General features: G+C 32.1%; 2 protein-coding genes across 2 annotated transcripts; both read left to right on the forward strand.

The window, feature by feature from the left end:
- The first annotated feature begins 4,689 nt into the window (after positions 1-4,689).
- LOC140173719 (uncharacterized) lies at positions 4,690-9,555 on the forward strand. The gene is made up of 7 exons (XM_072198254.1): positions 4,690-5,959; positions 6,059-6,177; positions 6,313-6,507; positions 6,967-7,064; positions 7,437-8,292; positions 8,335-9,070; positions 9,167-9,555. Exons 1-7 carry the CDS (start codon positions 4,690-4,692, stop codon positions 9,553-9,555), a joined length of 3,663 nt encoding a protein of 1,220 aa, XP_072054355.1.
- A 3,120-nt stretch (positions 9,556-12,675) lies between these two features.
- LOC112697015 (GATA transcription factor 9) lies at positions 12,676-14,372 on the forward strand. Its single transcript, XM_025749996.2, has 2 exons — positions 12,676-13,164; positions 13,456-14,372. Exons 1-2 carry the CDS (start codon positions 13,042-13,044, stop codon positions 14,260-14,262), a joined length of 930 nt encoding a protein of 309 aa, XP_025605781.1. The 5' UTR covers positions 12,676-13,041; the 3' UTR covers positions 14,263-14,372.
- Positions 14,373-26,299: the final 11,927 nt, after the last annotated feature.

The raw sequence follows: 26,299 nt of genomic DNA on the forward strand, positions 1-26,299 counted from the left end.
CCACATTACTAGGCTTAAGCAGAAAAAACAAAATAAAAATCTCAAGTTGAATCCTTGGTTAGCTTAAGATAGATATTATGTATAATTTAAGTGTGGAGAATTTTATGGGAACATGGAATGATAGAAAAAAGTAGGAAATTAAATTGAATAAGTTATTTGAAAATTTGGGAAGCATGCTCATTTGAAATCAAAATAATTAAATTACCATGTAAATGGATAATAAAAAAAATTATTAAGTAATTAAATAAGGGGATACAAAAAAAATATTGCCCCAAATGCAAAATAAAAAGAATCAATGCACATGGGACAAAATTCAAAAATAAGTTTGATACATGAGCATGTAATACAAAAGAAAAAAAATTTGGGTAGCTAGACAAAGCATTTTAAATTATATAAAGTATGTATATGTTAGGTGAGAACTTAGACTAATCAAGGATTCACTTTTGTTAGCTCACTTAGCCTTATATATATATCCTCATCCTTGCCTTGGCCCCATTACAACCTTGAAAAGACCTCATGATGTTTACACTGGTATACTAAATATTTGTTGATTTGTTAGATGAAGAACAAAGTTTAGAAAGTATGATTAGAGAAGAGTAGACTAAATTATCCTATACACTTGAGAGACTAGAGTGATATACACTACCAGTGAGGGTTCAGTGCTTGATTCTATGTTCCCTACCTTCATGAGCTATCTTCTTACAAGTTTACTTATTTTTTATTGTATGATTTGAATTAGTGGAATTTGGTTTATGTTTGTCTTGGAGAACTTATTTATTTTTAACCAAGTAGGTAGAAACATTTCACATTTAGTTGCATTCATACATATAGTTTGCATTTCATACATTTTACCATTTCTCTTCACTCTCTTATAGCTTCTCTTGAACTTAGCATGAGGACATGCTAATGTTTAAGTGTGAGGAGGTTAATAAACCACTATTTTATGGTTTATTTTGTACTCAATTGAGTGGTTTTTATCAACTCTTTACCCACTTATTCATACTATTCGCATGTTTTACTTTTTCCTTCCAGATTTTGTGCTATGGTTGAAAACATGCCTCTTTGGGCCTTAAATTGCTAATTAATAATCCTCTCTTATTACCATTAGATGCCGTGATATGTATGTTAAGTGTTTTCAGAGATTATAGGGCAGGAATGGTTCAGAGGATGGAAAGGAAGCATGCAAAAGTGGAAGGAATACAAGAAGTTAAAGAAATTGCTAAGCTATCCAACCTGACCTCTTCGCACTCAAACAGTCATAACTTGAGCTACAAAGATCCAAATGAGATGGTTCTAGTTGCGTTGGAAAGCTAACATCCGGGGCTTCGCAACGATATATAATTTGCCATAGCTGCTTCAAAGTTAAGCGATGCGAACGCGTGAATGACGCGCCCACGTCGCATGTGCAAAATCTCAATCCACGCAAACGCGTGGACGACGCCTCCGCGTCACTTTCCCGCGACCTGTATGTACCAGAAACTGCTGGGGGCGATTTCTGGACTGTTTTTGACCCAGTTTTTGACCCAGAAAGCACAGATTAGAGGCTATAAAATGGGGGAGTCCATCCATACACAACAGAGATGACTCATAATTCACTTTTCATAATTTAGATGTAGTTTTAGAGAGAAAGGCTATCTCCTCTCTCTTAGGATTTAGGATTAGGATTCCTCTTAAAGGATTTAGGATTTCTTATTATTTCAACTTACAATTTCTTTTGAGTTCCAGGTTCAATGTTCCTTTTATTTATTTTCTCAATTTAGTTTGTAAACTCTTTATGTTTAGATTGATTTTCTTAAATAATATAATTTGAGGTATTTCAGACTCATGATCGCTTTCTTCTATTTATTATATAAATAATTTAGATTTTCTCCTTTTGGCTTTAGTTGATTAATTGGTGACTCTTGAGTTGTCAAACTCATCGTGATTGATAATTGTTACCTTTACTGATTAATTTAGATTCCTATAACTCTAGTCTTTCCTTAAGGAGTTAACTAGGACTTTAGGTGTTAAATTGATTTGTCCACTTAAATTACCTTCATAGTTAGATGTTGACTTAGTGGGAGTAAAAGTATAATTTTCATCACCATTGATAAGGATAACTAGGATAGAACTTCCAATTTTCATACCTTGCCAAGAGCTTTTCTAGTCATTTAATTTTCATTACCATTTACTACTCTTGTTTTTTTATCTTATACATTAAAACCCAAAATAAAATATACCTTTTTCCATAACCAATAATAAATCATACTTCCATGCAATTTCTTGAGAAGACGACCCGAGGTTTGAATACTTCGGTTTATAAATTTTATTGAGTTTGTTACTTGTGATAACCAAACGTTTGTACAAAAGGATTTTCTGTTGGTTTAGAAGCTATACTTACAACGCGATTATATTTTTATATTTCTTTACCGATAGGAAATCCGTTCTTCAATGGATGAAAGTATCAACCAAGAATTACCTAGGAATAATAATGCTAAAAATAATTTTGCTTCGAATGAACCTTCTCTTCCTCCCGCATCTAACGAAAGTCAATCACAAACTTCTAATGTTCGGGGGAAATCTGATCCTGCTTGGAGATACGTTGCTTTACAAAATATAAATGGAAAACCGCATTATCGTCGCTTATAGAGAATTTTGATGATTGATGACTAACTTGGATCATTTTGATGTTGCCATGTTATGTTTAATTGGTTGTTTTATTTTTTGACTTTTAAATTTGTATTTGAATGAGATTATAATATTATGGTTTATGTAATACTTTTAATTTGAATGATATTTTAAAGTTTACATTAGACTATAATTATATTTTCACGTGTTTATTTATATTTTATTTATTATTTTATAATAAAATAATTTTTTCGGTTCAACTACGATCGAACCGGTTGAATCTATGAACCAGTAAACTAATAGTTCAAGCAGTTCGATGACCGATTCGGTTCTCAAAAAATTATTTATTATTTTATTTATTATTTAATTTAAAAAATTCGGAATCTTACACCGGGACGTTCAACTAAAAGCACGCACGACAACACAACATCAGGTGCACACGGCTGAAGGCGATGACCAGAGCAAAGAGCAATGACAGTAATAGAAAAATAAGGAAACGATAGCGGTGGAAACTTAAGTAGATGGTTGCTGGAAATGGAATTTCTCTCTTTTTTTAAAAAAAATTCTAGATTTTGGCCTTTTTTTTCTTTTTGTCTTTTTAGACTCTTGGCAGTGGCGCAAAGACCACACAGTGAAGAGATTTTCTGTACGTAATATTGCAAAGTTTTAAGTTTGACACTAGCAAGTAAGTCGCATGCATGATGGAAGACCACAAAGGCGATACTGAGAAAAATTTGAAAACCTAACCCTTGAGTCTAGGAAGTCATGTTAGAGGTCATAGGATTGCAAGTCGTGTAGAACGCACATGTCTAACTTGATGATTGTAAGAAGGAAAAGAATAAGTAGACAATGAGAATACTAAATAATATGAACAATAGATATGTCGGATGTTCAATTTAATAGGTATGCAGATGATTATATTCGTTATTTTTAATTGGATTGCTATTTATTTTTATTCGATTTACTCATGCACAGTTGTTAACAATGGCTGGATGTTCAATTCATTAGGTATGTAGATAATTATCTTAATGTTAAGGTTTATAAGGTAATTTGAGAGTAGAGTATTTTTTTACTTCATTGGATAAATTCTAGAGCTAGCCGTTTACAAGAGTCATTGTCTACCTAACAAAATCCTTAAAAATAAGTGGAGTGGAAGGGTTATGAATAAAATACTGAGCGAGATTACAAAAAAAATTAGTGTATTAGGCTTCCTAAGTTCAATTCATGAGAAATGTTATTGATTATGGGTCAAATTATGACTCCTCTAAAGTGTACGGATAAGTTTATTGAGTTTTTATGGTTAAGGCATGAAAATGGGTTTTAATCCCTCTTACTTAATATTATTGATGTTTCATAGGATGGTGGTCTCGTATTGTCCACAGATTCTTTCGGATAGTAAGGGTTATCAAAAACGCAATAATCTCTAGATAGTTATGGAAAACGTGATGAGGGTATCTCACTTAAGAATGTGTTTTTCAGGCTTCTACGAAATTTTTGTTTCCTCTTGTGAGAAGTAAGATAGAAAGATAATTCGGCAAAGGTTGTTGATGTTATCGAGTTTTACATAAAATCGACACGTGAGTTAATGATCATTCATTAAATGCATTTGTTTGTATTGTTTGGTTATGTCTGATTGATTATATATTACCTATATGTGAATATATGTGTTTCTTAATTTTAGGTGAATTGCTTGTTAATTGCTAATATCCTGTATTCTATGTGTTGGAGATGATATTAAGCTGGTATCTAATGGCTTACAAAAGCAAGATGTAACTGATTATGGCTGAATAACCATAGTTAATTTATTTACCATATTGAGTTAGGTTTTAGTAAAGTTAATTTTCTAATAACTATAAATAGTGGATAACAATATGTACTCCTTTTGTACTCAGTCGTTGGTTTTCAATTTTAGGTTTTGTATTTGTTCATATGACAAATCTACTGAGTCTTCTTCTTCCACCCCAATATTATTTTCTTCACCAAAATCAGATCTAGACCACGATTTCTTCATGGTGCGGTGAGCGTGGAAGATCGTGAAAGAGGTGAAGTTTTGGCCACAAATACAGTATTGAGTTAGCATCAATGGCCGACACTCCTTTCAACCTAATGTCTGGGGGAAATCACGGGTCACATGAGAACCAGGAGCTTTCAACTGGTGAGCTTCGAAATCTAGCTCGCATTCTAAGCCAACTCTCGAGTTTGCAGCCACAGAGCGCGAAATTGAGTACCAATTTGCTTGCGGATCCAGCAAGTGTTTACTTCCTACATCCAGGTGAGAATCCTGGAGTTTCTATTGTCCCAATTGTGCTGAATGCTAAAAACTACAATTCCTGGTCAAGAGCTATGAAATTAGCGCTGAAATCAAAGAATAAGATAGGTTTTGTTGATGGAACTATTGTGAAACCAGATAAAAATGATCCTGCATATGTAGCATGGGATAAATGTAATACTTATGTTGTTTCTTGGTTAAATCTATCATTGAGTGCTGAGATTGCACAGAATGTTGTTTGGAATGAAACTGCTGTAGATTTATGGCTTGATTTGAAGCACAGGTATTATCATGGAGACAGATACAGGGTTGCTGAATTAGAAGAAGAGTTGTATGCTATGAAACAAGGGAATCTAAGCATAACAAATTATTTCACCAAGTTGAAGGCTATTTGGGAAGACATTGACAGTTTCAAACCAGTTCCACAATGCAAGGAATGCTCTGAAAAATGTGACTGTGGCTTAGGAACTATGAGAGATTATCGAGATGAAACTTATGCAATGAGATTTTTAAGAGGATTGAATGAGCAGTATGGGACTGTGAGATCCCAAATCATGCTGATGAAGCCTCTTCCAGACATCAATGAAATTTTTTCTCTACTTATTCAGCAAGAGAGACAGTTTAATGGATCAGATTTGGAGACTCAAAATTTTACAGCTTTGGCCAATTCAATTCATAATTTCAACAATAATTCAAGTAGTGTTTCCAGAGGAAGAGGACGAGGAATCCGTGGAGGTAGAGGTGGAAGAGGAGGAAGAAATTCAGCACCTAAGACCTGTTCTTATTGTCACAAGGCAGTGCATCTTGTGGATACTTGTTACCACAAACATGGATTTCCACCTCATCTACAGAGGCAGAAATGGCCACGAGAGACTAGCAATGGAGCTATGGCCAATAATATTGTTGCTGGAATTGAAGGGAGCAGTACCAACAATGTCAAGCAGGACAAGGAAGCTGATGGTCAATCACAATTCAATCAGAGTTTGAGAGATGCACTGCTTACCTTTCTTCGGCAGGAGTGTGCACAGTCTTCTCAAGGAACAAGTGTGAGAGATGTCGATCAATCAAATGCAGGAAATGGAGGTATACCTTTAGAGACTTATACACTTTGCATGAGCTCTCATATTGCACGATTATCGTCAGTAAAAACTTTTTTTTCAAATTCTTGGGTGCTTGATACAGGAGCTACTGATCATGTATCACACTCATTGCATTTTTTTACAAATTTTAGACATATTAGGCCGATTCTGGTAAAATTACCAGATGGAACACACACAACTGCAACTATAAGTGGAACTGTGGTATTTTCAGCTACATTCTATCTCACGGATGTGCTGTACATACCAAGTTTCAACTTCAATCTTTTATCTATTTCCAAACTTACAAAAGGCTTGCATTGTGAATGTGTTTTTACTGACAAACTTTGTGAGATACAGAATCAGACCTCTTTGAAGATGATTGGCACAGCTAGAGCAAAGCATGGATTATACATGATGGATTTTCCCGCATTAGAGTTAGCACACAGGGACAACATGGAAAATACAACATACAATAGGAGTACTAGGATTCTAGATCCGCAAAATCATAGTGACAAGATTTTACTTTCTTCTAATCTTAGGACAGCAAATTCGGTTACACAAACTTCATGTTTTTCTGTTGAGAATTTATGGTATTTTAGATTGGGTCATGTACCACAAAACAAATTTGATATTATCAAACAAATATATCCTTGTGTGCAATTTCCTATATCTACTTGCTCTAAATCATGTGATTTTTGCCATTATGCCAAGCAAAAACGGTTACCATATACCCTTAGTGAAACAACAAGTTTAAACAGTTTTGATTTAATACATATTGATATCTGGGGGCCAATGTCACTTATTTCTCTACAAGGTTATAAATATTTTTTAACTATAGTAGATGATAAAACCAGATTTGTATGGATTTATTTCATGAAATTAAAGTCAGAGGCCAGCAGTTTGGTTCAGAATTTTGTTACCTATGTGAAAACTCAATTTAATTCTCAAGTAAAGATTATTCGAACTGACAATGGTCCTGAGTTTAAACTTGATATTTTTTATAATTCACAGGGTATAATGCATCAAACATCATGTGTTGAGACACCTCAACAAAATGGTATTGTTGAGCGGAAACACCAACATATTCTTAACATTGCAAGAGCATTAATGTTTCAATCATCCTTGCCAAAAAATTTTTGGAATTTTGCTATTGGTTTAGCTGTTCATTTAATTAATAGACTTCTGACTCCAGTTTTAAAAAATAAAACCCCTTATGCTACCTTATTTGGCAAGGATGCAGACATTAGTAACCTTAAAGTGTTTGGATGCTTGGCTTTTGCTTCAACGTTAATTCATGGACGAAAAAAATTTGATAAACGAGCAAGAAAGAGTATTTTTTTTGGTTACCCACCTGGCACAAAAGGATATATTTTGTTTGATATTCACACTAGAGAACTATTTTTGTCTCGAAATGTGGAGTTTTATGAACATTATTTTCCTTATAAATCCTTTCATAATGATATGACCAAAAATTTTATAAGTGCTTCTTCTCTACCTATTGCTGATTCTAATTTTAATGAATTTGATCTTTTCACTTATGATTCTTTAGATGCATTTCATCCATCTCATGTAAATATTGATTCTCTTCATGATCCTAGGGACCCTACCTCACTTACTGATTCACATGTAGTTTCTCCTAGTCCACCAAATAATGCATCATCTAATTCTCATTCAAATGATAACATGCATCATCAGGATCTTAGAAGATCAACTCGTATACATAAACCACCTTCTTATCTTCAAGATTATTATTGTATGTTACTTAGAACAGGAAGCTCTAGTAACCAATCATGTTCCAAGCAGTACGGTCTATCTCACATGGTGGATTATGGGAAGCTATCCCCTACCCATAGAGCCTTTTCCCTAGCAATAACCACAATAGTTGTACCGAAGACTTATGAACAAGATGTGCAGCACGAATGCTGGAGAAATGCAATTAGTGCGGAATTACTTGCTCTTGAGAAGAATAAAACTTGGTCTATCACTTCTTTGCCTCTTGGAAAGCGCCTCATTGGATGCAAGTGGGTTTTTAAAGTGAAGTTTCACCCAGATGGTAGTGTTGAACGCTACAAAGCACGTCTTGTGGCTCAAGGTTTTCGTCAAAGAGTTGGCTATGATTACTTTGATACATTCAGTCCGGTTGTAAAAATCACTACTTTGCGACTTATTCTTACTCTTGCTGCGGTACATAATTGGAAACTTCACCAATTAGACGTTAATACAGCATTCTTGCATGGTGAGTTGCAAGAAGAGGTTTATATGAAACCCCCCCAAGGTCTCGATGTTTCAAATGGTGCTGTTTGTAAGTTGAATCGTTTTTTATATGGCTTGAAACAGGCAAGCCATCAATGAAATTTAAGATTAAGTGGTTTTCTTCAGCAACATGGCTTTATCAAGTCTCCTCATGATCACTCTTTGTTCACCAAGCACACTAACCTCGGCTTGGCTATTATTATTGTTTATGTTGATGATCTTGTTTTATCTGGAGATAATTTATTTGAAATTGAAGCTATTAAAAGGGCTTTTGATGCTGAATTTAGTATTAAGGACTTAGGCCGGTTGAAATTTTTTCTTGGAATAGAAGTTGCCCGTAGTTCTGAAGGGATTGCTTTGTATCAACGTAAGTATACTCTTGATTTGCTTGAGGAATATGGTATGTTGGAAGCTAAACCTGCTTCAGTTCCTATGCTGTATAATGGAAAACTTTCTAAGGAGAGTGGCACAAGATTACAAGATTCATTACAATATAGAAGACTACTCGGACGACTGTTATATCTCACCAATACTCGTCCAGACATTGCTTTTGCAGTTGGGAAGCTCAGCCAATTTTTGGATTGTGCAACTGATAACCATTACAAGGCAGCACTACATGTTCTTCGATACATCAAGAAATCTCCTTCTAAGGGTCTTTTCTTCTCTTCAAATAATGATCTCAAATTGACTGGTTATGTTGATTCAGATTGGGCAACTTGTTCCGATACCCGTCGATCAATAACTGGGTATTGTTTTTTCTTAGGTTCTTCATTAGTGTCTTGGAAGAGTAAGAAGCAAACAACTGTAGCATGTTCTTCTTCAGAAGCTGAATATCGTGCCATGGCACAAGCAACTCGGGAAGGTTAATGGCTTCTTTATCTTCTTAATGACTGCCATGTATCTCATCCTCACCCAATCAATCTCTATTGTAACAATCAATCTGCGCTGTACATTGCAGCTAATCCAGTTTTTCACGAAAGAACTAAGCATATTGAAGTAGATTGTCACATTGTTCGTGAAAAGTCTCAAACAGGAGTGCTGAAATTGCTACCTATTAAATCAGCTCATCAAACGGCTGATTTACTTACTAAAGCGTTATCACCGGGTGTCTTCGAATCTTTACTTTTCAAGTTGGGCATGCTTGACTTACACGCCCCACTTGAGGGAGGATATTATGATGATAACAGGATAAATGTTCCAACAAGCCTTAATTCAAGGGAGAATGATAATAATGTTGCTGAACTTGCAACTAATTCAATCAGTTTCAACTTGAGGGAGGATGTTGGAGATGATATTAAGCTGGTATCTAATGGCTTACAAAAGCAAGTTGTAACTGATTATGGCTGAATAACCATAGTTAATTTATTTACCATATTAAGTTAGGTTTTAGTAAAGTTAATTTTCTAATAACTATAAATATTGGATAACAATATGTACTCCTTTTGTACTCGGTCGTTGGTTTTTAATTTTAGGTTTTGTATTTGTTCATATGATAAATTTACTGAGTCTTTTTCTTCTACCCCAATATTATTTTCTTTACCAAAATCAGATCTAGACCACGATTTCTTCACTATGTATGTGTCTGTAGGTTGGTTGCATGCAGGGTCTTTGGAAGTTTAAGCAAAAGTTGGACTTAGTACAAACCTTGGTCAGGGTAGTGTGAGAGTTTTTAGGTTGATAATGTTGATGGAATAGATGGACTCCTAGTGTGTATCTATCTTGGATGGTTTGTATGATACTCATGGGTTCATGTTTTCTAATTTAGTATTTATCCTATTATTTATCTATATGATATTTCCAAAGAGATTAGAAGAGTAACAATGCTAAAAAGAAAGAATACTAATTGTATGTTATTGCATGAAATGAATGTGTATACACTGACGCACAACTTTGCATTATATAAGCAGAGCCATGACTAAAACCAACATCTTGATTTATTAACTACTCTCTTAACTAATACTTGTAGGTATAATCAAATTCATTTCAATATCCTATTAAAACTAAAAATGAGTTTACCTCAATTTTAAAACTTAATTCAAGAAATAAAAATATTTTTATTTTCATAAATTATTTAGACATATAACAGAAAAAAATAACTATTTGAACATAATAATATAGATAAATTTTGGACTTATAACAAATTTTAGATATAATTATCTAATACTTGATTAAAATTTTTAAATTGAATAAATTGATAAAATAATAAAATAAAAAATTAATTTTTAAAAATAAAATAATAAAATATATATTTTATAAAATTACAAATTTAATCATGTTAATTTTTATTTCATCATTTTAATAATTTTCTTATTTTAAAACATTTAAATTCTTTAATTCTTTTAGATATTGTCTTTGAAATAAAAATAGAGTTATTCATACACAATAATTTAGTCTTTTAAATGAAGTTTTTTTTTTAATTTTAGAAGATAAATATTTGTTGTAACAAAATTATTTTTTATATTCATTTTTTTTAACTAATTAAAATTTTCACTTTCTAAATTTATTGAAAAATTAATATTCAACCTAGAAATATTTAAGTACAAACTAAAAGTATGTCTAAATATATCTATTAGTTTTGAATTTGCACGTAAATCGTGCTTGGGTGCTAAGGTTGTGTATTTGCACGTAAATCGTGCTAGGATTGTGGGTTTTAGGTAAAAAAAAAATGTAAGTCATACTAAAGTGGGATGATTTTTATACAACTTTAAAAACACATTAGCCTGAACGATTTATGTGTATTTGTCCATAAATTTCATGCATAAATTGTCTTAAGATAACATATTTTATGTATTATTTAACTCACATCACCTAGAACGATTTACATATTACATAGTTTACGAGATTCATGTTTTAAAATTTTATTTAGGGGATTCATGTAAATTTGATCTTCTATTATTTTATTTAAATAAAAAAACCTCTAATATACTTATTTTATTTTATATAACTTGCCAAAGTATTTTTGAAAGATTTTGGAGAAGGGGGTCTGAAATAAACAACATTTCTTGTTTTATTTGATGAATCTAAACAACTGCAAATAAAGCACACTGGCAAAGACTGTGCACCCTGACCCGTGCTACTTGGACTCTTCCAATGCATCTTTTGAAATGCAAAGTAAAAGTGAAGAAACAGAGATGTCCTTCTCTCTGCAAAAGCTAACTGCACCGTAACATTCAATATCTCACTTACCCTCAAAGCAGAGGAGAAAATCTGAAAAAGAAATAAAACACATTTTCTTCTCATGAAAGAAAAATATTTCTGTAGTATATTTTTTTTCTCTATGTCAAAGGTAACAATGAATAAATAAAGGGGTAATCTCTAATTTGGTGTCTGAAATTTTGAAAGCTTATTAAAATAGTCCATTATTTTAATAAATAAACAAATAATGAAAGTATAAAAAAGTAAGGTATATAAATAATAGGGTAAATTATATAAATAATTAAATTATCATTAATATTATATTAATATTCTAAAATAAAACAGCTTATATGCATATTTCGTTTACATATTTATGTAAATTGAATTAATTAAATTTGATTTATATCTTTGATTTATTATTGAACCACACATACATATAAACTAAATCAAATTAAACTGATTCAATTTATTACTTGTATAGAATTATTGACATTTATTATTTTAAAGTTAAAGTAACTTTAAAACATAAATATCGATCAGGATATACTCATTTGGAATCAAATAAAATAAAAAAAATTCAAAACGAATAAAAATAGAAATCCAATTTTTGTATTTCAGTTCAAATTCTAAAAAATCTACATTTTTATAAACTTATGAATTTAATAGAACAATAAATGATTTTTAAAAATTCATTAAAAATCATCTTTTGACTTATTAGCATCTAAAAAATATTACCGGAACTGTTAATGTTAAAAAAGTTAATATAAAGTATAGTCCTCCAAAGTGGTATAGGGATTAAAACTTGAATTTTTTTCATAGTCAGAAGTAACAGATAGTTACACGTTATAAAATGACCAACTATATTTATACAATATATAATTAAAATTTTAATTATTTTTCAAATTACATACTATATAAATATAATTAATTTTTTTTATATTGTATAACTATCTGTTACTTCTGATTTTGAAAAAATTCAAATTTTAATCCCTAAATTTTAAGGATAAAAATATTAGACATTTTTAATAATAATATCTCATTTTTTTAATTATGTTTGTAAAAAATTGTATCAAAATTTAATTAAAAAATATATATTTAATGTTTAATATTTTTGATACAATTTAAAATTATCTGAGAACATTTTTGTCGAGTAAAATTCGAATGCATTTTTATTGACGACAAAATTATTTAAATATATTTTTGGTAGTTTATTCATAAATAAATAAAAATAAGATTTTGAGAACCAACTTAAGTTAGGCTCGTAGTAATTAATTTACTGGTTGGTTAGAGAATTTGAATTGCGTCTTTTAGATACAATTGGCCTGGGAATTAGGAAATAAAATAGAAAATTAAAAAAAAGGGAGATTTTTGGGTAAACAAGGTTAATGTAATATGAGAGACAGGGATTGACATATGTCTGCCTGGGATAGGGAAGTTAGCGCGCGCTCTCTCTCTGATTGATTGAATTTGATTTGTTTTATTTTATTTAATTTTATTTAATAAGTCTCTTTAACCTTTTATCTGCCGACAAAAATCCAAGGTCCATAATAAAGAGAGAGCACTTGATGCAACGAGAAGTAATTATCCGGGTTGAGGAGTTGTAAAAACTCTTGCAACACCAATTTTGTTCCTTTCTCTCTTTTATTATCACATACCACTTCTTGTGTTATTAAACTCTTTCTTCTTTTAACTTTGTGGATGAACATGGAGGGTGAGTTCCAGAAAGAGCAACAAGTGCTGCTTGTTGCTGACCCTGCTTCTTGCTCAAAGCTTTCTACTACTTCAACCACCCTTGATGACCTCTTCTCTGCTCAGAACACGGTAAATTACTCTTTCTTCATCTTTAAAAAAAGGGATCTTTTTTTCTTTTTTCTTGCCACCCCACTATAACCTTTTTACCAAGTCTGAAACTTTAATGCATATCTATCAATTGTATACGTCAAAGCTATCAAAACTCTCACAACTATACGAGTTTAAGTGAACTCTAAAATTTTCTTAGTGTGTTTAACTGCTTGACAGTTTATATTGCTTTCTGTTTTATTCTTCCAATTTCTTACACCTAACTTCTCACATATTATTTTGGTTCCAAATTTGAAAATAAAAAATGAGCAGGAAGTGGATGTTGGGTTGGAATGGTTATCAGTGTTTGTTGAAGAATGCTTTTCAAACCCACCAAGCTATATATTGGGACCTTCAAAGAGTGTTGAGGCCACAACAACCACCACCATAACTACCTGCTCGTCCAACAAGAACCCTTCTTCAACCGCACTACTGAAGCAAAACAACAACAATGATTCCTCACTACAAAACTTTTCAGTCCCTAGTAAGGCTAGAAGCAAAAGAAAGAGGCTCTCAGCAGTTACCAACAGACGAAGAACCAAAACTCCTTTCAGCATTTGGTCACACCAAAATGATGAGCCCTTGATTTCAGACCCTCCTCTGTTAAAACAAACTTATTGGTTAGCGGATAGTGAACTCTTTGTTTTGCCAAAGCAGCAGAAGAAGGATAGTGAGAAAGATGTAATAGCCAAAGACGGCGACGACAACGACAACGACGGCGGTGGCGAAAAGGGGGTGGTGGTGATGAAGAGGGGAAGTCTTGTGAGTCTTGAAGAGTGCTCTGAGGCAGAGGAAGATGGTGATGGTGGGAATAACAATAATAATAATAATAACAATAATGGTGAGAATCCAATGCCAAGAAGGTGCACACATTGTTTGGCACAGAGGACCCCACAGTGGAGGGCAGGACCATTAGGTCCAAAGACGCTATGCAATGCATGTGGGGTGAGGTACAAATCTGGTAGGTTGTTACCTGAGTATAGGCCAGCAAAGAGTCCTACTTTTGTAAGTTACTTGCACTCCAATTCTCACAAGAAAGTTATGGAGATGAGGATGGCTGGCTCTGTTCTCCATTCTTAGTCCGGAAAATCATAGAAATCCTCTAATTGTGTTTTTTATTATTGTGTAAATCAAACTTTTAAAACTGTAGGGGACAAAATATTTGGAAACAATAGATATTTAATTGTTAAGGGGGTGATGAGTGGTTAGTGCAGAGATTATAGGGCACATTTATATATGATGATTAGAAGGTAGTAACCAATTTTTAGTTTTATCCTTAACTTTTTGAATTGCATTCGGTGGCAAAACGGACTGAATTCGCGGTCGACTTGTTGAACCACAAAAAAATAGCTAAATTATAAAATACCAAATTTGCAAGTTTTGGATAGGGCAGGTTTACTGGGTTAAGTTTTTTTTTTATTTTTTAGAGGTAAATATTAAATTGGTGTTCGAAAGATTCTAACACTGATAAAATAGTACTTGAGTTTTGTTATTAACAAAATGGTCTCTAAAAAATTTTAAATTTTGACAAGCGTATCCCCAAACTCACCGGAGTAAATTTCCGACAAGCACAATACTGAGATGGCCACCGTATTTTGATAACCTGGCCAACCAACTCCCAAACCCTAATCCCTCATTCTCGAATGCAGACTCCCCCTTCATCTCCCTCCCCATCGTAGCCCTCCCCCTACCTAACGCAACCCCTCCCTCTCCCTCCGTATCAAAGCCCCCAACGCACACTCTCCCCTTCCCTTTCCCTCCCCATCACAACCCACCTTCCTTCTCCCTCCTATCGCAGCCCCTAACCCTGACACACACTCCCTCCTTTCTTCTCCTTCCTTATCACAGCCCCCTCCCCAATGCATACTCCTTCTTCCTCCCTCAACATCATTAATTGCAGCAACAACAACTTCAACATCAACAGTAATAGTAACAGCAACTTTCACCACTTACAGCAACATCAACAACAATCTCAACAATAAGAGTACCGTCAAGGACCACCGCCATTATTATCGGAGCCACAACAAGACCTAGAACAACTACATCCCCTCAGCATCTCAATTGCGCTGCTCCTCTGCACATATAACCGCCTCTGAAACAAGAAAATCGAAAACGAAATAATATTTCAATTGGACAGCGAGGTCCGTAGATCCTGGCTACGAAAAATGAAAAACTATCAGTGAAAGCGGCAGCAGTGTCTTGCAACGAGGAGGAAGGAGGAGAAGTACGACAGAGAGGATTAAGGCACCAGATTTTAGGTCCTTGTGGAAGTTGTGGTGGTGTTGAGGGAGGGAAGGGTGAGTGTGCGTTAAGGAGGGGAGAGAGAGGGAAAGTGTGCGTTGGGAAGGGGGCTGCGGTGGAAGGGAGAGGGATGGAGGAGGGTTGCGGTGGGGAGGGAGATGGATGGGGAGTCTACATTGGGAGGGAGGGATTAGGGTTTGGGAGTGGTTTACCAAGTCGCTAAAATACAGTGGCCATGTCAGTATTGTGGTTGCCGGAGATTTGCTCTTACGAGCTTAGGGACAGACTTGTCAAATTTTAAAATCTTTTAGGGACTATTTTGTCAACGCTAAAATCTTCCGGGTACCAATTTATTAGTATTTACCTCTTTTTTGTATAAAAGAGTGATTAGTGTTACAAAAATTAACATAATTATATGATTTTTAAATATATTTTTTATTTTTTTATTTTTTTATTATTTACTTTATTTATTTTATTTTTCACCCATATATGTGCTCAAATTATATAATTTATTTATTAAAATAAATATAATTTTATTAGTGCATATTATTATGAACAATTTTCTTAAAGTTGAAAATTTAGAAAAAGATTATGAAAAAGTTATGTTGTATTTTGATCATTTTTATTGTATTTGATTTTTTAATTTTCATTTTCTTAGATTAATTTTATTATTTTAGGATTAATAGTCAAATTAGTCATTGAAAGATTTTTTTCAATCAAATTGGTCATTCAAATATTATAAATTAATTAGGTTGATCTTTCTATCGCTCCATTAATAGCAAGGTTGCGAGAACCGAACCGGTCAATGAACCAATGAGACAACTGATTCACTAATTTACTGGTTCAACCAAAGTTTAACCAGAATTTAATCGGTCTAATTAAATATTGAATAAAATTATTAAAAATTTAATATATAATTTTAAATATTTAAATTCAATAATTTTAACAGGATAAAATTTAAAATTTTACAATTTCACATCATAAATTATTCATTAAAAATTTACCATTAATTGAAAGAAACAAAAACTAAAGAACTCAAGAACCCAATTCATACCATTAATTCACCAAATAAAAAAGATTAATTGAAAAACAGAAACCCAAGAACTCACTGCGAAAGAGCACAGAAGGCTAGATCAGGACGACCAGATGGTTGACGACGACGTTAACAGAAGCCGACGACCAGGACGACCAGACGATGCCAACGCAAAAGCTTCAGAGTTCAGGTTCATGACAATGATGCCACTGACAACTGCTTCGATCCGCGACGGTGACAGCTGCTTCAATCCTCTCTCGGCTCCAGCGTCGATTGTGGTAGTGCACGGTGGAGTTTTATAACAGCCCAGACCACCCGCTAGCATGATATTGTCCGCTTTGGCACACAAGACCTTACGATTTTGCCTTTGACGATAGGGATGATAGTCGAAACTCCCCACACTCACTCGTCAAAACGCATCATGCTAGGGAGGGGTATCCACACCCTTATAAGGCATGCTTCGTTCCCCTCCCCAACCGATGTGGGACCTTATAATCCACCCCCCTAAGGGAGTCTAGCGCCCTCGCTGGTACATCGATCTGGGCTCCGGCTCTGATACCATCTGTAACAGCCCAGACCACCCGCTAGCATGATATTGTCCGCTTTGGCACACAAGGCCTCACGGTTTTGCCTTTGATGATAGGGATGATAGCCGAAACCACCCACACTCACTCGTCAAAACACGTCATGCTAGGGAGAGGTATCCACACTCTTATAAGGCATGCTTCATTATAAGGTTCCACATTGGATAGAAAAAATCAGGGAAGACAGACATGATTTGGGCACGGCAGAGATGTTCCCATGCGCATTTCAGTGAAAAAGCCAAATATAAGAAGTGTGTGTTTGGCAAACGGTTAGAGAAAAGAGAAGCGATTCTACCTCTGAATGCACGTTTACGTGAAGCTATAATTTGTTGCAGCAACAAATTATAGCTTCACGTAAACGTGCATTCAGAGGTAGAATCGCTTCTCTTTTCTCTAACCGTTTGCCAAACACACACTTCTTATATTTGGCTTTTTCACTGAAATGCACATGGGAACACCTTTGCAGTGCCCCCAAATCGTGTCTGCCGTTCCTGATTTAGTCTGTCCATTTCGCTGCTGTCACGCCTGAAATGGAATCTCCATTTCGTGCCTGCTCTAAGTGACATGGTGCTCCCATTTTGTGGCCGTCATGCAAGAAATGGCCCTGCACATTTTGAGAATAAATGAATTTCCGATGTGTATATACGTAAAAAGGCCGAGAGAATGAAGGCAACTACTAATTAGATACTTTTTGAATGTTTTTTGTTTACGTTAGTTTAGAGAGAAATAACAAAAGATAAAATGAAAAATAATAACAATTATACAATCCGATGTTCCATATATTCTATTTAAAAAAATTCTAAAATTAGGTAAAAATTTACCAGTAGTCGATTTCATATAAAACTGTTTTTAGATTATTGACACGTGTTATTTGGTTTGATAAAAAAATCAGTTAATTTTATATAAATAATTTTTTTAAAAAAAATCTGTTCGAATAGATGAAATAACCACCTTTTAATTTTTTTCAACTCTTTCTACATATTATCCCTACATGATGAATTTGGTAAGTTTTTCTTCTTCATCATTTTTTTACTAAATTTCTTTTTTAAAATTTATCTTTTATTTTATTTATTTAATTCTCATTAAATATATGTATACGGATTGTTTAAAAAAGTAAAGTTTGGTATTATGAAAAAAAAAAAATTCAAGTTTTTTTGTTTATATAAGAATGGCAAAGGAGGAAAAATTAGGAATCGAAAAGGAAAGAGAAAAAAATTAGGATTCACATGGAAGAAGAAATCGAGCTTGCGATACGAATAAAAGATTATAAATGATACTATCTTTTTCTGTTTCTTCTAAATATTAAATAGTGTAATGAGATGAACAGTTACGTATTTATTAAATGATTTTCATCATTCATAGAGAATTGAATAAAAACAAAAATTAAAGAATATATTTGAAATACGAATTTTGATTAAAAAATATGAATAAGAAGAACATATCCAATTAAAAGTTTGAGCTTAGTTCTAAAAAATTGGAAGAGAACAAATTTTAATAGCATAACAAAGAAGAAGAGATAAAAGTATCTGTTTAGTTTAATTTAAATTAGTTTTTTTAATTAAATCATTTGTATATAATAAATTAGATTTTTTAAGACACCAAAAAAAACTAGATTTTTTCAAACCAAATAATAATATGTCTTAACAATTTAAAAATTACTTCATGTAAAGTTGATTGACATTTTTGCAAAGTTCAATAACTCATAATGAAAAAATATTCTAAAATAACATATTTAAATTAGGATTATGCAAATTACACAATGCGGGCTAGCATGTTTTATTTTTGTAAATTCAAATTTAGTCTGTCATTTTTGGAGAGTTAAATAGGTCAATTAATTCATTAGTATGCTTAAGTATAGAGTTCGAATTTTGCTTTGTGTATGCACCAACTCATTGAACAGCGCCAAACCTTTAAATGAAGTTTCGATCTACAACGAATTAATTCTTGGTTTGTGAAATTAAAAAATATCGTAAAAAATAAAAAAAAATCAATCTACCCAATTATGACTTATTTATTATTTTTATTATAAAACTCTCTAAATTATAAATAAAATCGCTACTAAATTAATTTTAATTAATATTTAATATATTTTTTAACAGAAAAATTATGCTGTTTATAACAAAATTGAAAACGTTGTTTTTTTTTAATTAAGGGTCACGTTGGCCTTCTTATAGATGAACATAGACCGGATTGAAAATTTACTGGATAAAATACTAATGAATTAAAATAATAATAATAATTTATGTCATAATTAATATTTTATGTCATAATTTAGAAAATACTCTATTTAAAAGATTTTACAAAGAATATTAAATGGTTAGTAAAATTTATTATTTTTAATTAATAGTTAATTATTAATATTTAAAAGTATAGACTAAAAATATATTATTAAATTATTATATTAAAATAATTGAATTAATAACTAAAAATACTGGTAAAAAATAATAGATTGTGTGAGGTTTTAAAATTTTTTAAAATTTTATTATTAGATAATAATTTGTCAAAAAATTATTCCTAAGATTCTCATGGCTCCTAGTTTCAAATCTAAGGCGACATTGTTTTGACACATCAATACATAATGTACCTGACACTGCTGGCGCAGGGGACTAACACCAATCGTAAATAGCACATCAACTTCCATCGCTGGAGATTCGCGCCATTATCTTACAATTGATATTTAAAAATACAAATTAATTAATACAATTAATCTAGTATTATCCACTCACATTGAAATGATTGATGATACTATTATTAACGTTAAGTCCGTATCACTGATTTAAATTTAAATTTGAAACACAAGACCTAGTCAAAAAATGGAATCACTGATTATGAGGTTACAGTTTACAAAAGTTGCAATCTGCTGTACTGACTAATAACTTTAACCCCTAACACAGTGTACGCGGAATATTTGCAATATGAAGGAGCATAATGACCCTTGTGCTAAAGGTGTAAAGAATCTGAATTATTGTAAAGATGCTTAAATTGGGTCTAATTATTTGTAACAAAAGTTGAAGAAAGAAAAAGGCTACAGAATTTATCATCACTTTATGTGGAATAACAGGTAGGAAGGTGTAATTTACTGTTGGTTGATATACTATATTTTTTCTTTTTTGTTCACCAAGTTTTGCTTTTTAATTTTGATATTGAATTTATAGTAGTATTTTTTAATAATGTAAAATTTGGTTTTTTTTTATATATGAAAATCACAAATTTAACTTTTTGATTTGTGAAGTTTAATTTTTTTTTATTTTTAAAACACAAAATTTAGCATCTGATTTGTGAAGCACAAAACTTACCTTTTAATTTGTAAATTTTATTTTTTTAAAATACAAAACCAATTCTTTAATTTATAAATTTACACAAATTTTTAATTTGTGTTTCAGTATTAATTTTTTTTAAATATATAAATGGAACCTTCTAATTTGAGATTACCTTCGTAGTAAAATAAACAACCATTTTTCCATAATCAGAAATAACACAACAATAATTTTCATAGATAAAAAACAGCCACCAAGTTTGGCTATAAAAATTCTAAGAATATATTATATTTTTCCTTTTTTGTTTGAAAGGAGCATGGGTATGTGTAGAAATTGAATGGCCATGGCAACCCAGCCAGGACATTAATAATAACGTTCGCAAAATGCTGTGTTGGTGGGTGATACATAATTGAGACTAGAAAGCAACATATCCTAATAATTAATACGGACTTGAATTTTCTTTGCCTGCCTCTGATCCGAAATAACGGTCCCACTATAAAAATAAGGAGGGTCACATACTCACATGAACAGCGTATATAGAGAGAGGAACACATGGCTATACGTGCTTTCATTCTTCTGTTCGGAATTCTGATCATCAATACAACATGGATATGGATTCATTGGGTGTGGAAGGGGATACCTTCAAGTCAAATATAACGGCAAATCACCTATGGATGAATCTATAAATTAGTGATGATAAGTATTTTCGCTTTATAATAGATTAGAATTATATATATTTATATATAAATAAATATGTAATTTAACTCATTTTTATGTATATTTTATATGAATGACTGATTTTAATAATTAATTTTAGTGTACACATAAAATAAGTGATGTATATGTTTGTTTGGATGTCATTAAATTAATAATTTTTTTAATAAAAATATATTTTTTTATTTTTTAGTGTGTTTATCAAATTTTTAATAGTAAAAGTAAAAGTATTAGAAAAATAAAAAATATTTTTTTTGAGAAATTACAATTTACATTTTTTTAAAATTTTTTCTTAAAAAAAGATGTTTTTCACATAATAAATAAACAAAAAATGCTTTTATCTTATTTTACCCAAAACATAATTGATAAATAAAAAAATATTTTTATATAAAATATCCAAAAATAAAATCACTTTTATTTCGTAAAAATTTTTTAAAAAAAATATCATTTAAAAAAATATTTTTCGAGAATAACGTCCAACCAAATCCTATATATCGAGTATTAAAAAAACTATATTTATTGTACGATGGTTATGGTTATAGCAATTATAGTAACTATATAACTTTAGTAATACTTAAAAATTATTACTAAAATTAAAGCAATATTTTTTTAATTTGAAAATATAAATATAAAAAGTGTAAAATTGGAAACTAATAACCATTTAAAATAAAATAAAATAAAATAATAATTTAATTGTTTAAAATAGGTTCGAAAATTTAAAAATATTAATTAGAAAATTTAAAGGTGAGATTTGATTTTAATGAATTATTTTGAGTGGAAAATGTAATTTTTTGTAAAAAATTGCGTAAAAATGCGTACCAATAAATTAGTCGACAGTATCAGCTTAAGTCTTTCCGGTATTACGAGAGAGAAAATAAAGTTGTAGAAAAATTTAAGAAAATATTTAAAGTTGAAAACCAGGTGTTAATTCTAAAAGTTTTGGCTCAAAGTTGAGTCAAATGGATCAAAAACGCTAACCGATTGGACTGGACCCAAGTTAGTCCAAGCCCAACATATAATTATATTAAAATGAAGCCAATTCAGCCTCATTCATCAAGTAATCCTTTAGATTGACGCCGTGCACCAAAATCGTGAGATCCAATTGCACTAATTACGTCCATGAGATTGGAAAAATTGTACCATATTAGTTTCTGACTCGTTTTCCGTTAACGATGCACTGACGTGGCTTGATGACGTGAATCTTTGATGACAGATGTTACCTCATGGTTTGGCCACGTGTAACAGTATGATGACGTATCGGTCAGCAACACGTGGCATACTAACGTGGATGGTTATGCCACGTGTCACAATGCTATTTTTCTATGTGTCTGATTATGTTATTTGTCCATGTGTCATCCACTATGTTATTATTATATATGCACCAAATTGGTCCCTTACTTTGCATCAAATGACTCATTTGAATCCCTAAAATTAAATGTCGTGCACCAAATTAGTCCCTTCATCAATTTCTTGTCATTTTTTTTGTAAATTTAAAATTCTCAGTATTTTTTGATACACTAATTTTAATTATATTTTTTATTATACAATTTTTTATAATAAATTTTTTAATTAATAATTTTAATTTATATCATTAGAGCACATATTAGCTAAATCCAAAATTTTATTATTGTCTTTTGTGTTTATTTATATCTATTTTAATACTGTTCAAGCCATGGTTATGATAAGTGTTTATATTAATTAATAGTGTAATATATGAAAAGGCTGCCTAGTTAAGTTATAGATAAAATAAATTATTATAATCGGCAGTATAAATCTATCTTATTAATTTAATGAGAAGTCAATTATATGGAGAATCAAACATTCTTAAAACGGATGGGAATAATGAATTTATATTAGTTAACAAATACTTTATCAAGTATTCTTAAAATATTTATTAAGGTATTAATATTAAAAAATTTGTATTAAGAAATATTATTATACTCTTAACTTACACTCTTTGCTAAATCAATACCAATATCTCATATAATTCTTTTAATAAAATATTGTAGAAAAAATTGTATAATTAAAACTAAAATTTTTAAAATATTTTATAAAAGTACTTGTATTTAAATAACTTATGAAAAATAAAATTAAAATTAATATATTTAAAGATATTAAAAATTTTGAATTTATAAAAAAAAGAGAACAAACTGATTAAGGGACTAATTTGGTGCACGACATTTTATTTCAGGGACTAAAATGAGTCATTTGATGCAAAGTAAGGTAGCGTTTGGTGGAGAGACAGAGACAAAAAGACTGAGACTGAGAGACAGAGACTAATTTGGTGCAAAATGGGAGACAGAAATTGAAACAAGAATGAAACTCTAATTTAATTTGTACAAAGATAAAATTGGAATTAATTAATTGAAATGAAAGTATTTTAAGTATAAAATGTTATTAAAGTTTCATTCTCCGTCTCTAAAAATTTCAGTCCCCTGTGTCCCTACTTTTTTGAAGTACTGAAATACTGAAATTTTAGAGATAGAGACAAAAATTTTAGTACCAGTCTCTGAACTAACAAATACGATACTGAGTCTCAGTCTCTCAGTCTCTGTCTCAGTACCTCAAAACAAACATTACCTAAGGGATCAATTTGGTGCCTATGTAATGATGATATAGTGGATAACATGTAGAAAAATAACATTGTGACACATAGCATAATTCGACATGTGACAAAATAACATTATGACACGTGGCATAACCATCCACGTTAGCATGCCACGTGTCATTGACCGACACATAATCATGCTGTTACACGTGGCCAAATCATTAGGTAACACGTGTCACCAAAGGTCCATGTCATCAAGCCACGTCAGCGCGTCGTTAACGAAAAATGGGTCAGGGACTAATATGGTGCAATTGTTTCAATCTTAGGGACGTAATTGGTGCAATTGAAATCTCGGGACTATTTTGGCGCATAGCGTCAATCTCAGGGACCACTTTGAGGATTTAGTCCATAAACACAAACAACATAGCCACTGAAAATCAAAGAGAAGAGAAGAAGGTTACTATTCAATTTCATTTTCTCAAGCTCATAACTTGAGCTACGATGTTTCGATTTATGTGCCGTTTGCAGTTACGGGTAGCTCTCATCGAGCCCGTCATTTCTAACAAAACAAAGTTGGTAAAAACTCGAATTTCATACTCCTTTCCTCTGCCCTAACAGTTTTGAAAAATTGGGTATAATTATTGAATAGATTGTATGATTTTGGTTGTTTAGGTGCCATCTAATAGTGGAAAATTATTGGATTTTTGTCCCAATCCACAGTGGGTGAGGTAAGTCACTTCAAAAATTCTTGTAGTTTGATGTTTTGGTAAGCTCTAGTGTTAATTTGGTGCATTGTATGATATTAGAGTAATTACATATTGATTTGGAGTTGACTTGGTGGATTTAGAGCATTTGGATTTGAAATTTAGTGGCCGAAGCTTTGTGGAATCTTGTTTGGAAGTAAATTTTGGTGTTTTGTGCATGTTGAATATCGATTAAGGTATGGTTTTGGTTTCCTTTAGTTAATATGTAATGTTTTGTGAAGCTCAGGCTAGTGGACCTTAGGATAGGATTGAATTGATGTTGTTGATGATTGATGATGAATATTGATGTTGTGATATTAATTGTGAATATTGATTATTTTTAATGTTGAAAAGGGTTTGTGATGATTATTGTTGTTGATGAGTATTGATGATGAGAAAATTTGCAAATAATGATTGAGATGGAAATCTATGAGTTTTGGTGTGATTTAGGTTGAATGTGGAGTTTATGAATAAATTGATATAGTGAGACGTGTATGATCTAGGATTTGGAATGCTTGAAAAATGATTGAGGATTACTTATGTGTTGTCTTGGGTATGGTTAATTTGTCTGTGAATTGAGTGTTTTGAAAACTAGAGGTTTTACAACTTTTGGTAAAACTTTGTTTTTGATGAACTTGATGAGCCATAACTTGGCCTTTGGATCCCCAGGTTTGATGAAACTTGATTTAAATTGAATCTAAGAGGTTTAAGTCATTCGAAGAATGGATGAAAAATATTTTAAAATGAGAAAGTTATGCACATTTGAAGTTTGGTGTCAAAAATTGAATTTTGCAGCAAAACATCATTTTGTGAAAATTCGGTATCATGCGTACATCAGTACGTGACCCTGGCATGCGTACACAAGTTTGCCATTTTTACACTCCTGCGTACGTGGCTATTGGCATGTGTACACAGAAACCTTTTCCTGTTTTGAACATTCGCGTACGCGAGAAGAGGCATGCATACGCGAGATTCCTGTATGAAATTAAAGACGGTGACTTAGGCTTGGGATGTTCTATGGATGGAATGACTTGAGTGGATTGGCAGAGTGTTGAGATGATAATATATTGAGAACGGATGCTGGTTTTGATGAATTTGGAACTTGAAAATGAATGATTGTAGTTGATGAGATAAGTATTAATGGACTTGTGCTATATGAGCAGCGATTACTGAGATCTATTATATACTGATATCAATGAGTAGCTATGCGCCTGGCAAGGAAGGTGGTTAATCCCGCTTGTCGAGGTTGCAACATCGGTGTAAGGACGGTGGTTAATCCCACTTACATTGAAATGTGAGGTCTGAGGGTGAGTATCCCCTTGCATCCTTTCGAGTCGCAAGAGTGGATCGGGCACTATATTTTGGATAGTAGGCCAAATACTATATCCCTGGGGTACCAATTATTCGTGACCGAAAGGTGACATCCCGAGGGGATGTGTTGGGTTTGCAGTTGAACTGACAAGTAATATCATAACTAATAGGACATGCATTCATCATGTGCATCTTCTATGTGTTTGTTTGCTTTGCTTATTTGCATCTTTTGTCTAAATGTATAACATGCTTACTTGCTTCCTGAATTACTTGTTGTAAATTTATATTACCTATGTTTTACTTGCTTGCAATTAATTGTGTTTTCTGCTGGGATTGAGGAGGTTCAGTAGGTGGTTGCGATGGGATCGGATGGAGGATAGGATGGCGAAGGCTATGGGACAACGATGTTTCTATTAGTTTAGAATTTCCTTAAGTTAGATTACCCTGTTATTGGTTTAAGTTATATATTTCATTAAGTTTGAATATCTTTATATCGGTGTGAAGTTCTAGGATTGCTTTTGGCGTTTCCAGAACCTTAATTATATCTTATCTATTAGGCACTTTTACTGATGCTGATTTTTTAATACCCACAAACTAACCGGCAAGTGCACCGGGTCGTATCAAATAATACCTTAGGTGAGTGAGGATCGATCCCACGAGGATTGATGGATTGAGCAACAATGGTC

This window comes from Arachis hypogaea, chromosome 6 (genome assembly GCF_003086295.3).
Source record: "Arachis hypogaea cultivar Tifrunner chromosome 6, arahy.Tifrunner.gnm2.J5K5, whole genome shotgun sequence".
NCBI classification, from domain to species: Eukaryota; Viridiplantae; Streptophyta; class Magnoliopsida; order Fabales; family Fabaceae; genus Arachis; species Arachis hypogaea.

What these genes read in the sequence shown, in the direction of transcription:
- LOC140173719 (XM_072198254.1), top strand. Translation starts at nt 4,690, where the DNA reads ATGGCCGACACTCCTTTCAACCTAATGTCTGGGGGAAATCACGGGTCA. An exon ending in CAACTATAAGTGGAACTGTG is followed by an intron (nt 6,178 to 6,312) that starts GTATTTTCAGCT and finishes TGTGAGATACAG; the next exon opens with AATCAGACCTCTTTGAAGAT. An exon ending in ATCTTAGGACAGCAAATTCG is followed by an intron (nt 6,508 to 6,966) that starts GTTACACAAACT and finishes TATAATTCACAG; the next exon opens with GGTATAATGCATCAAACATC.
- LOC112697015 (XM_025749996.2), top strand. Translation starts at nt 13,042, where the DNA reads ATGAACATGGAGGGTGAGTTCCAGAAAGAGCAACAAGTGCTGCTTGTT. An exon ending in TCTTCTCTGCTCAGAACACG is followed by an intron (nt 13,165 to 13,455) that starts GTAAATTACTCT and finishes AAAAATGAGCAG; the next exon opens with GAAGTGGATGTTGGGTTGGA.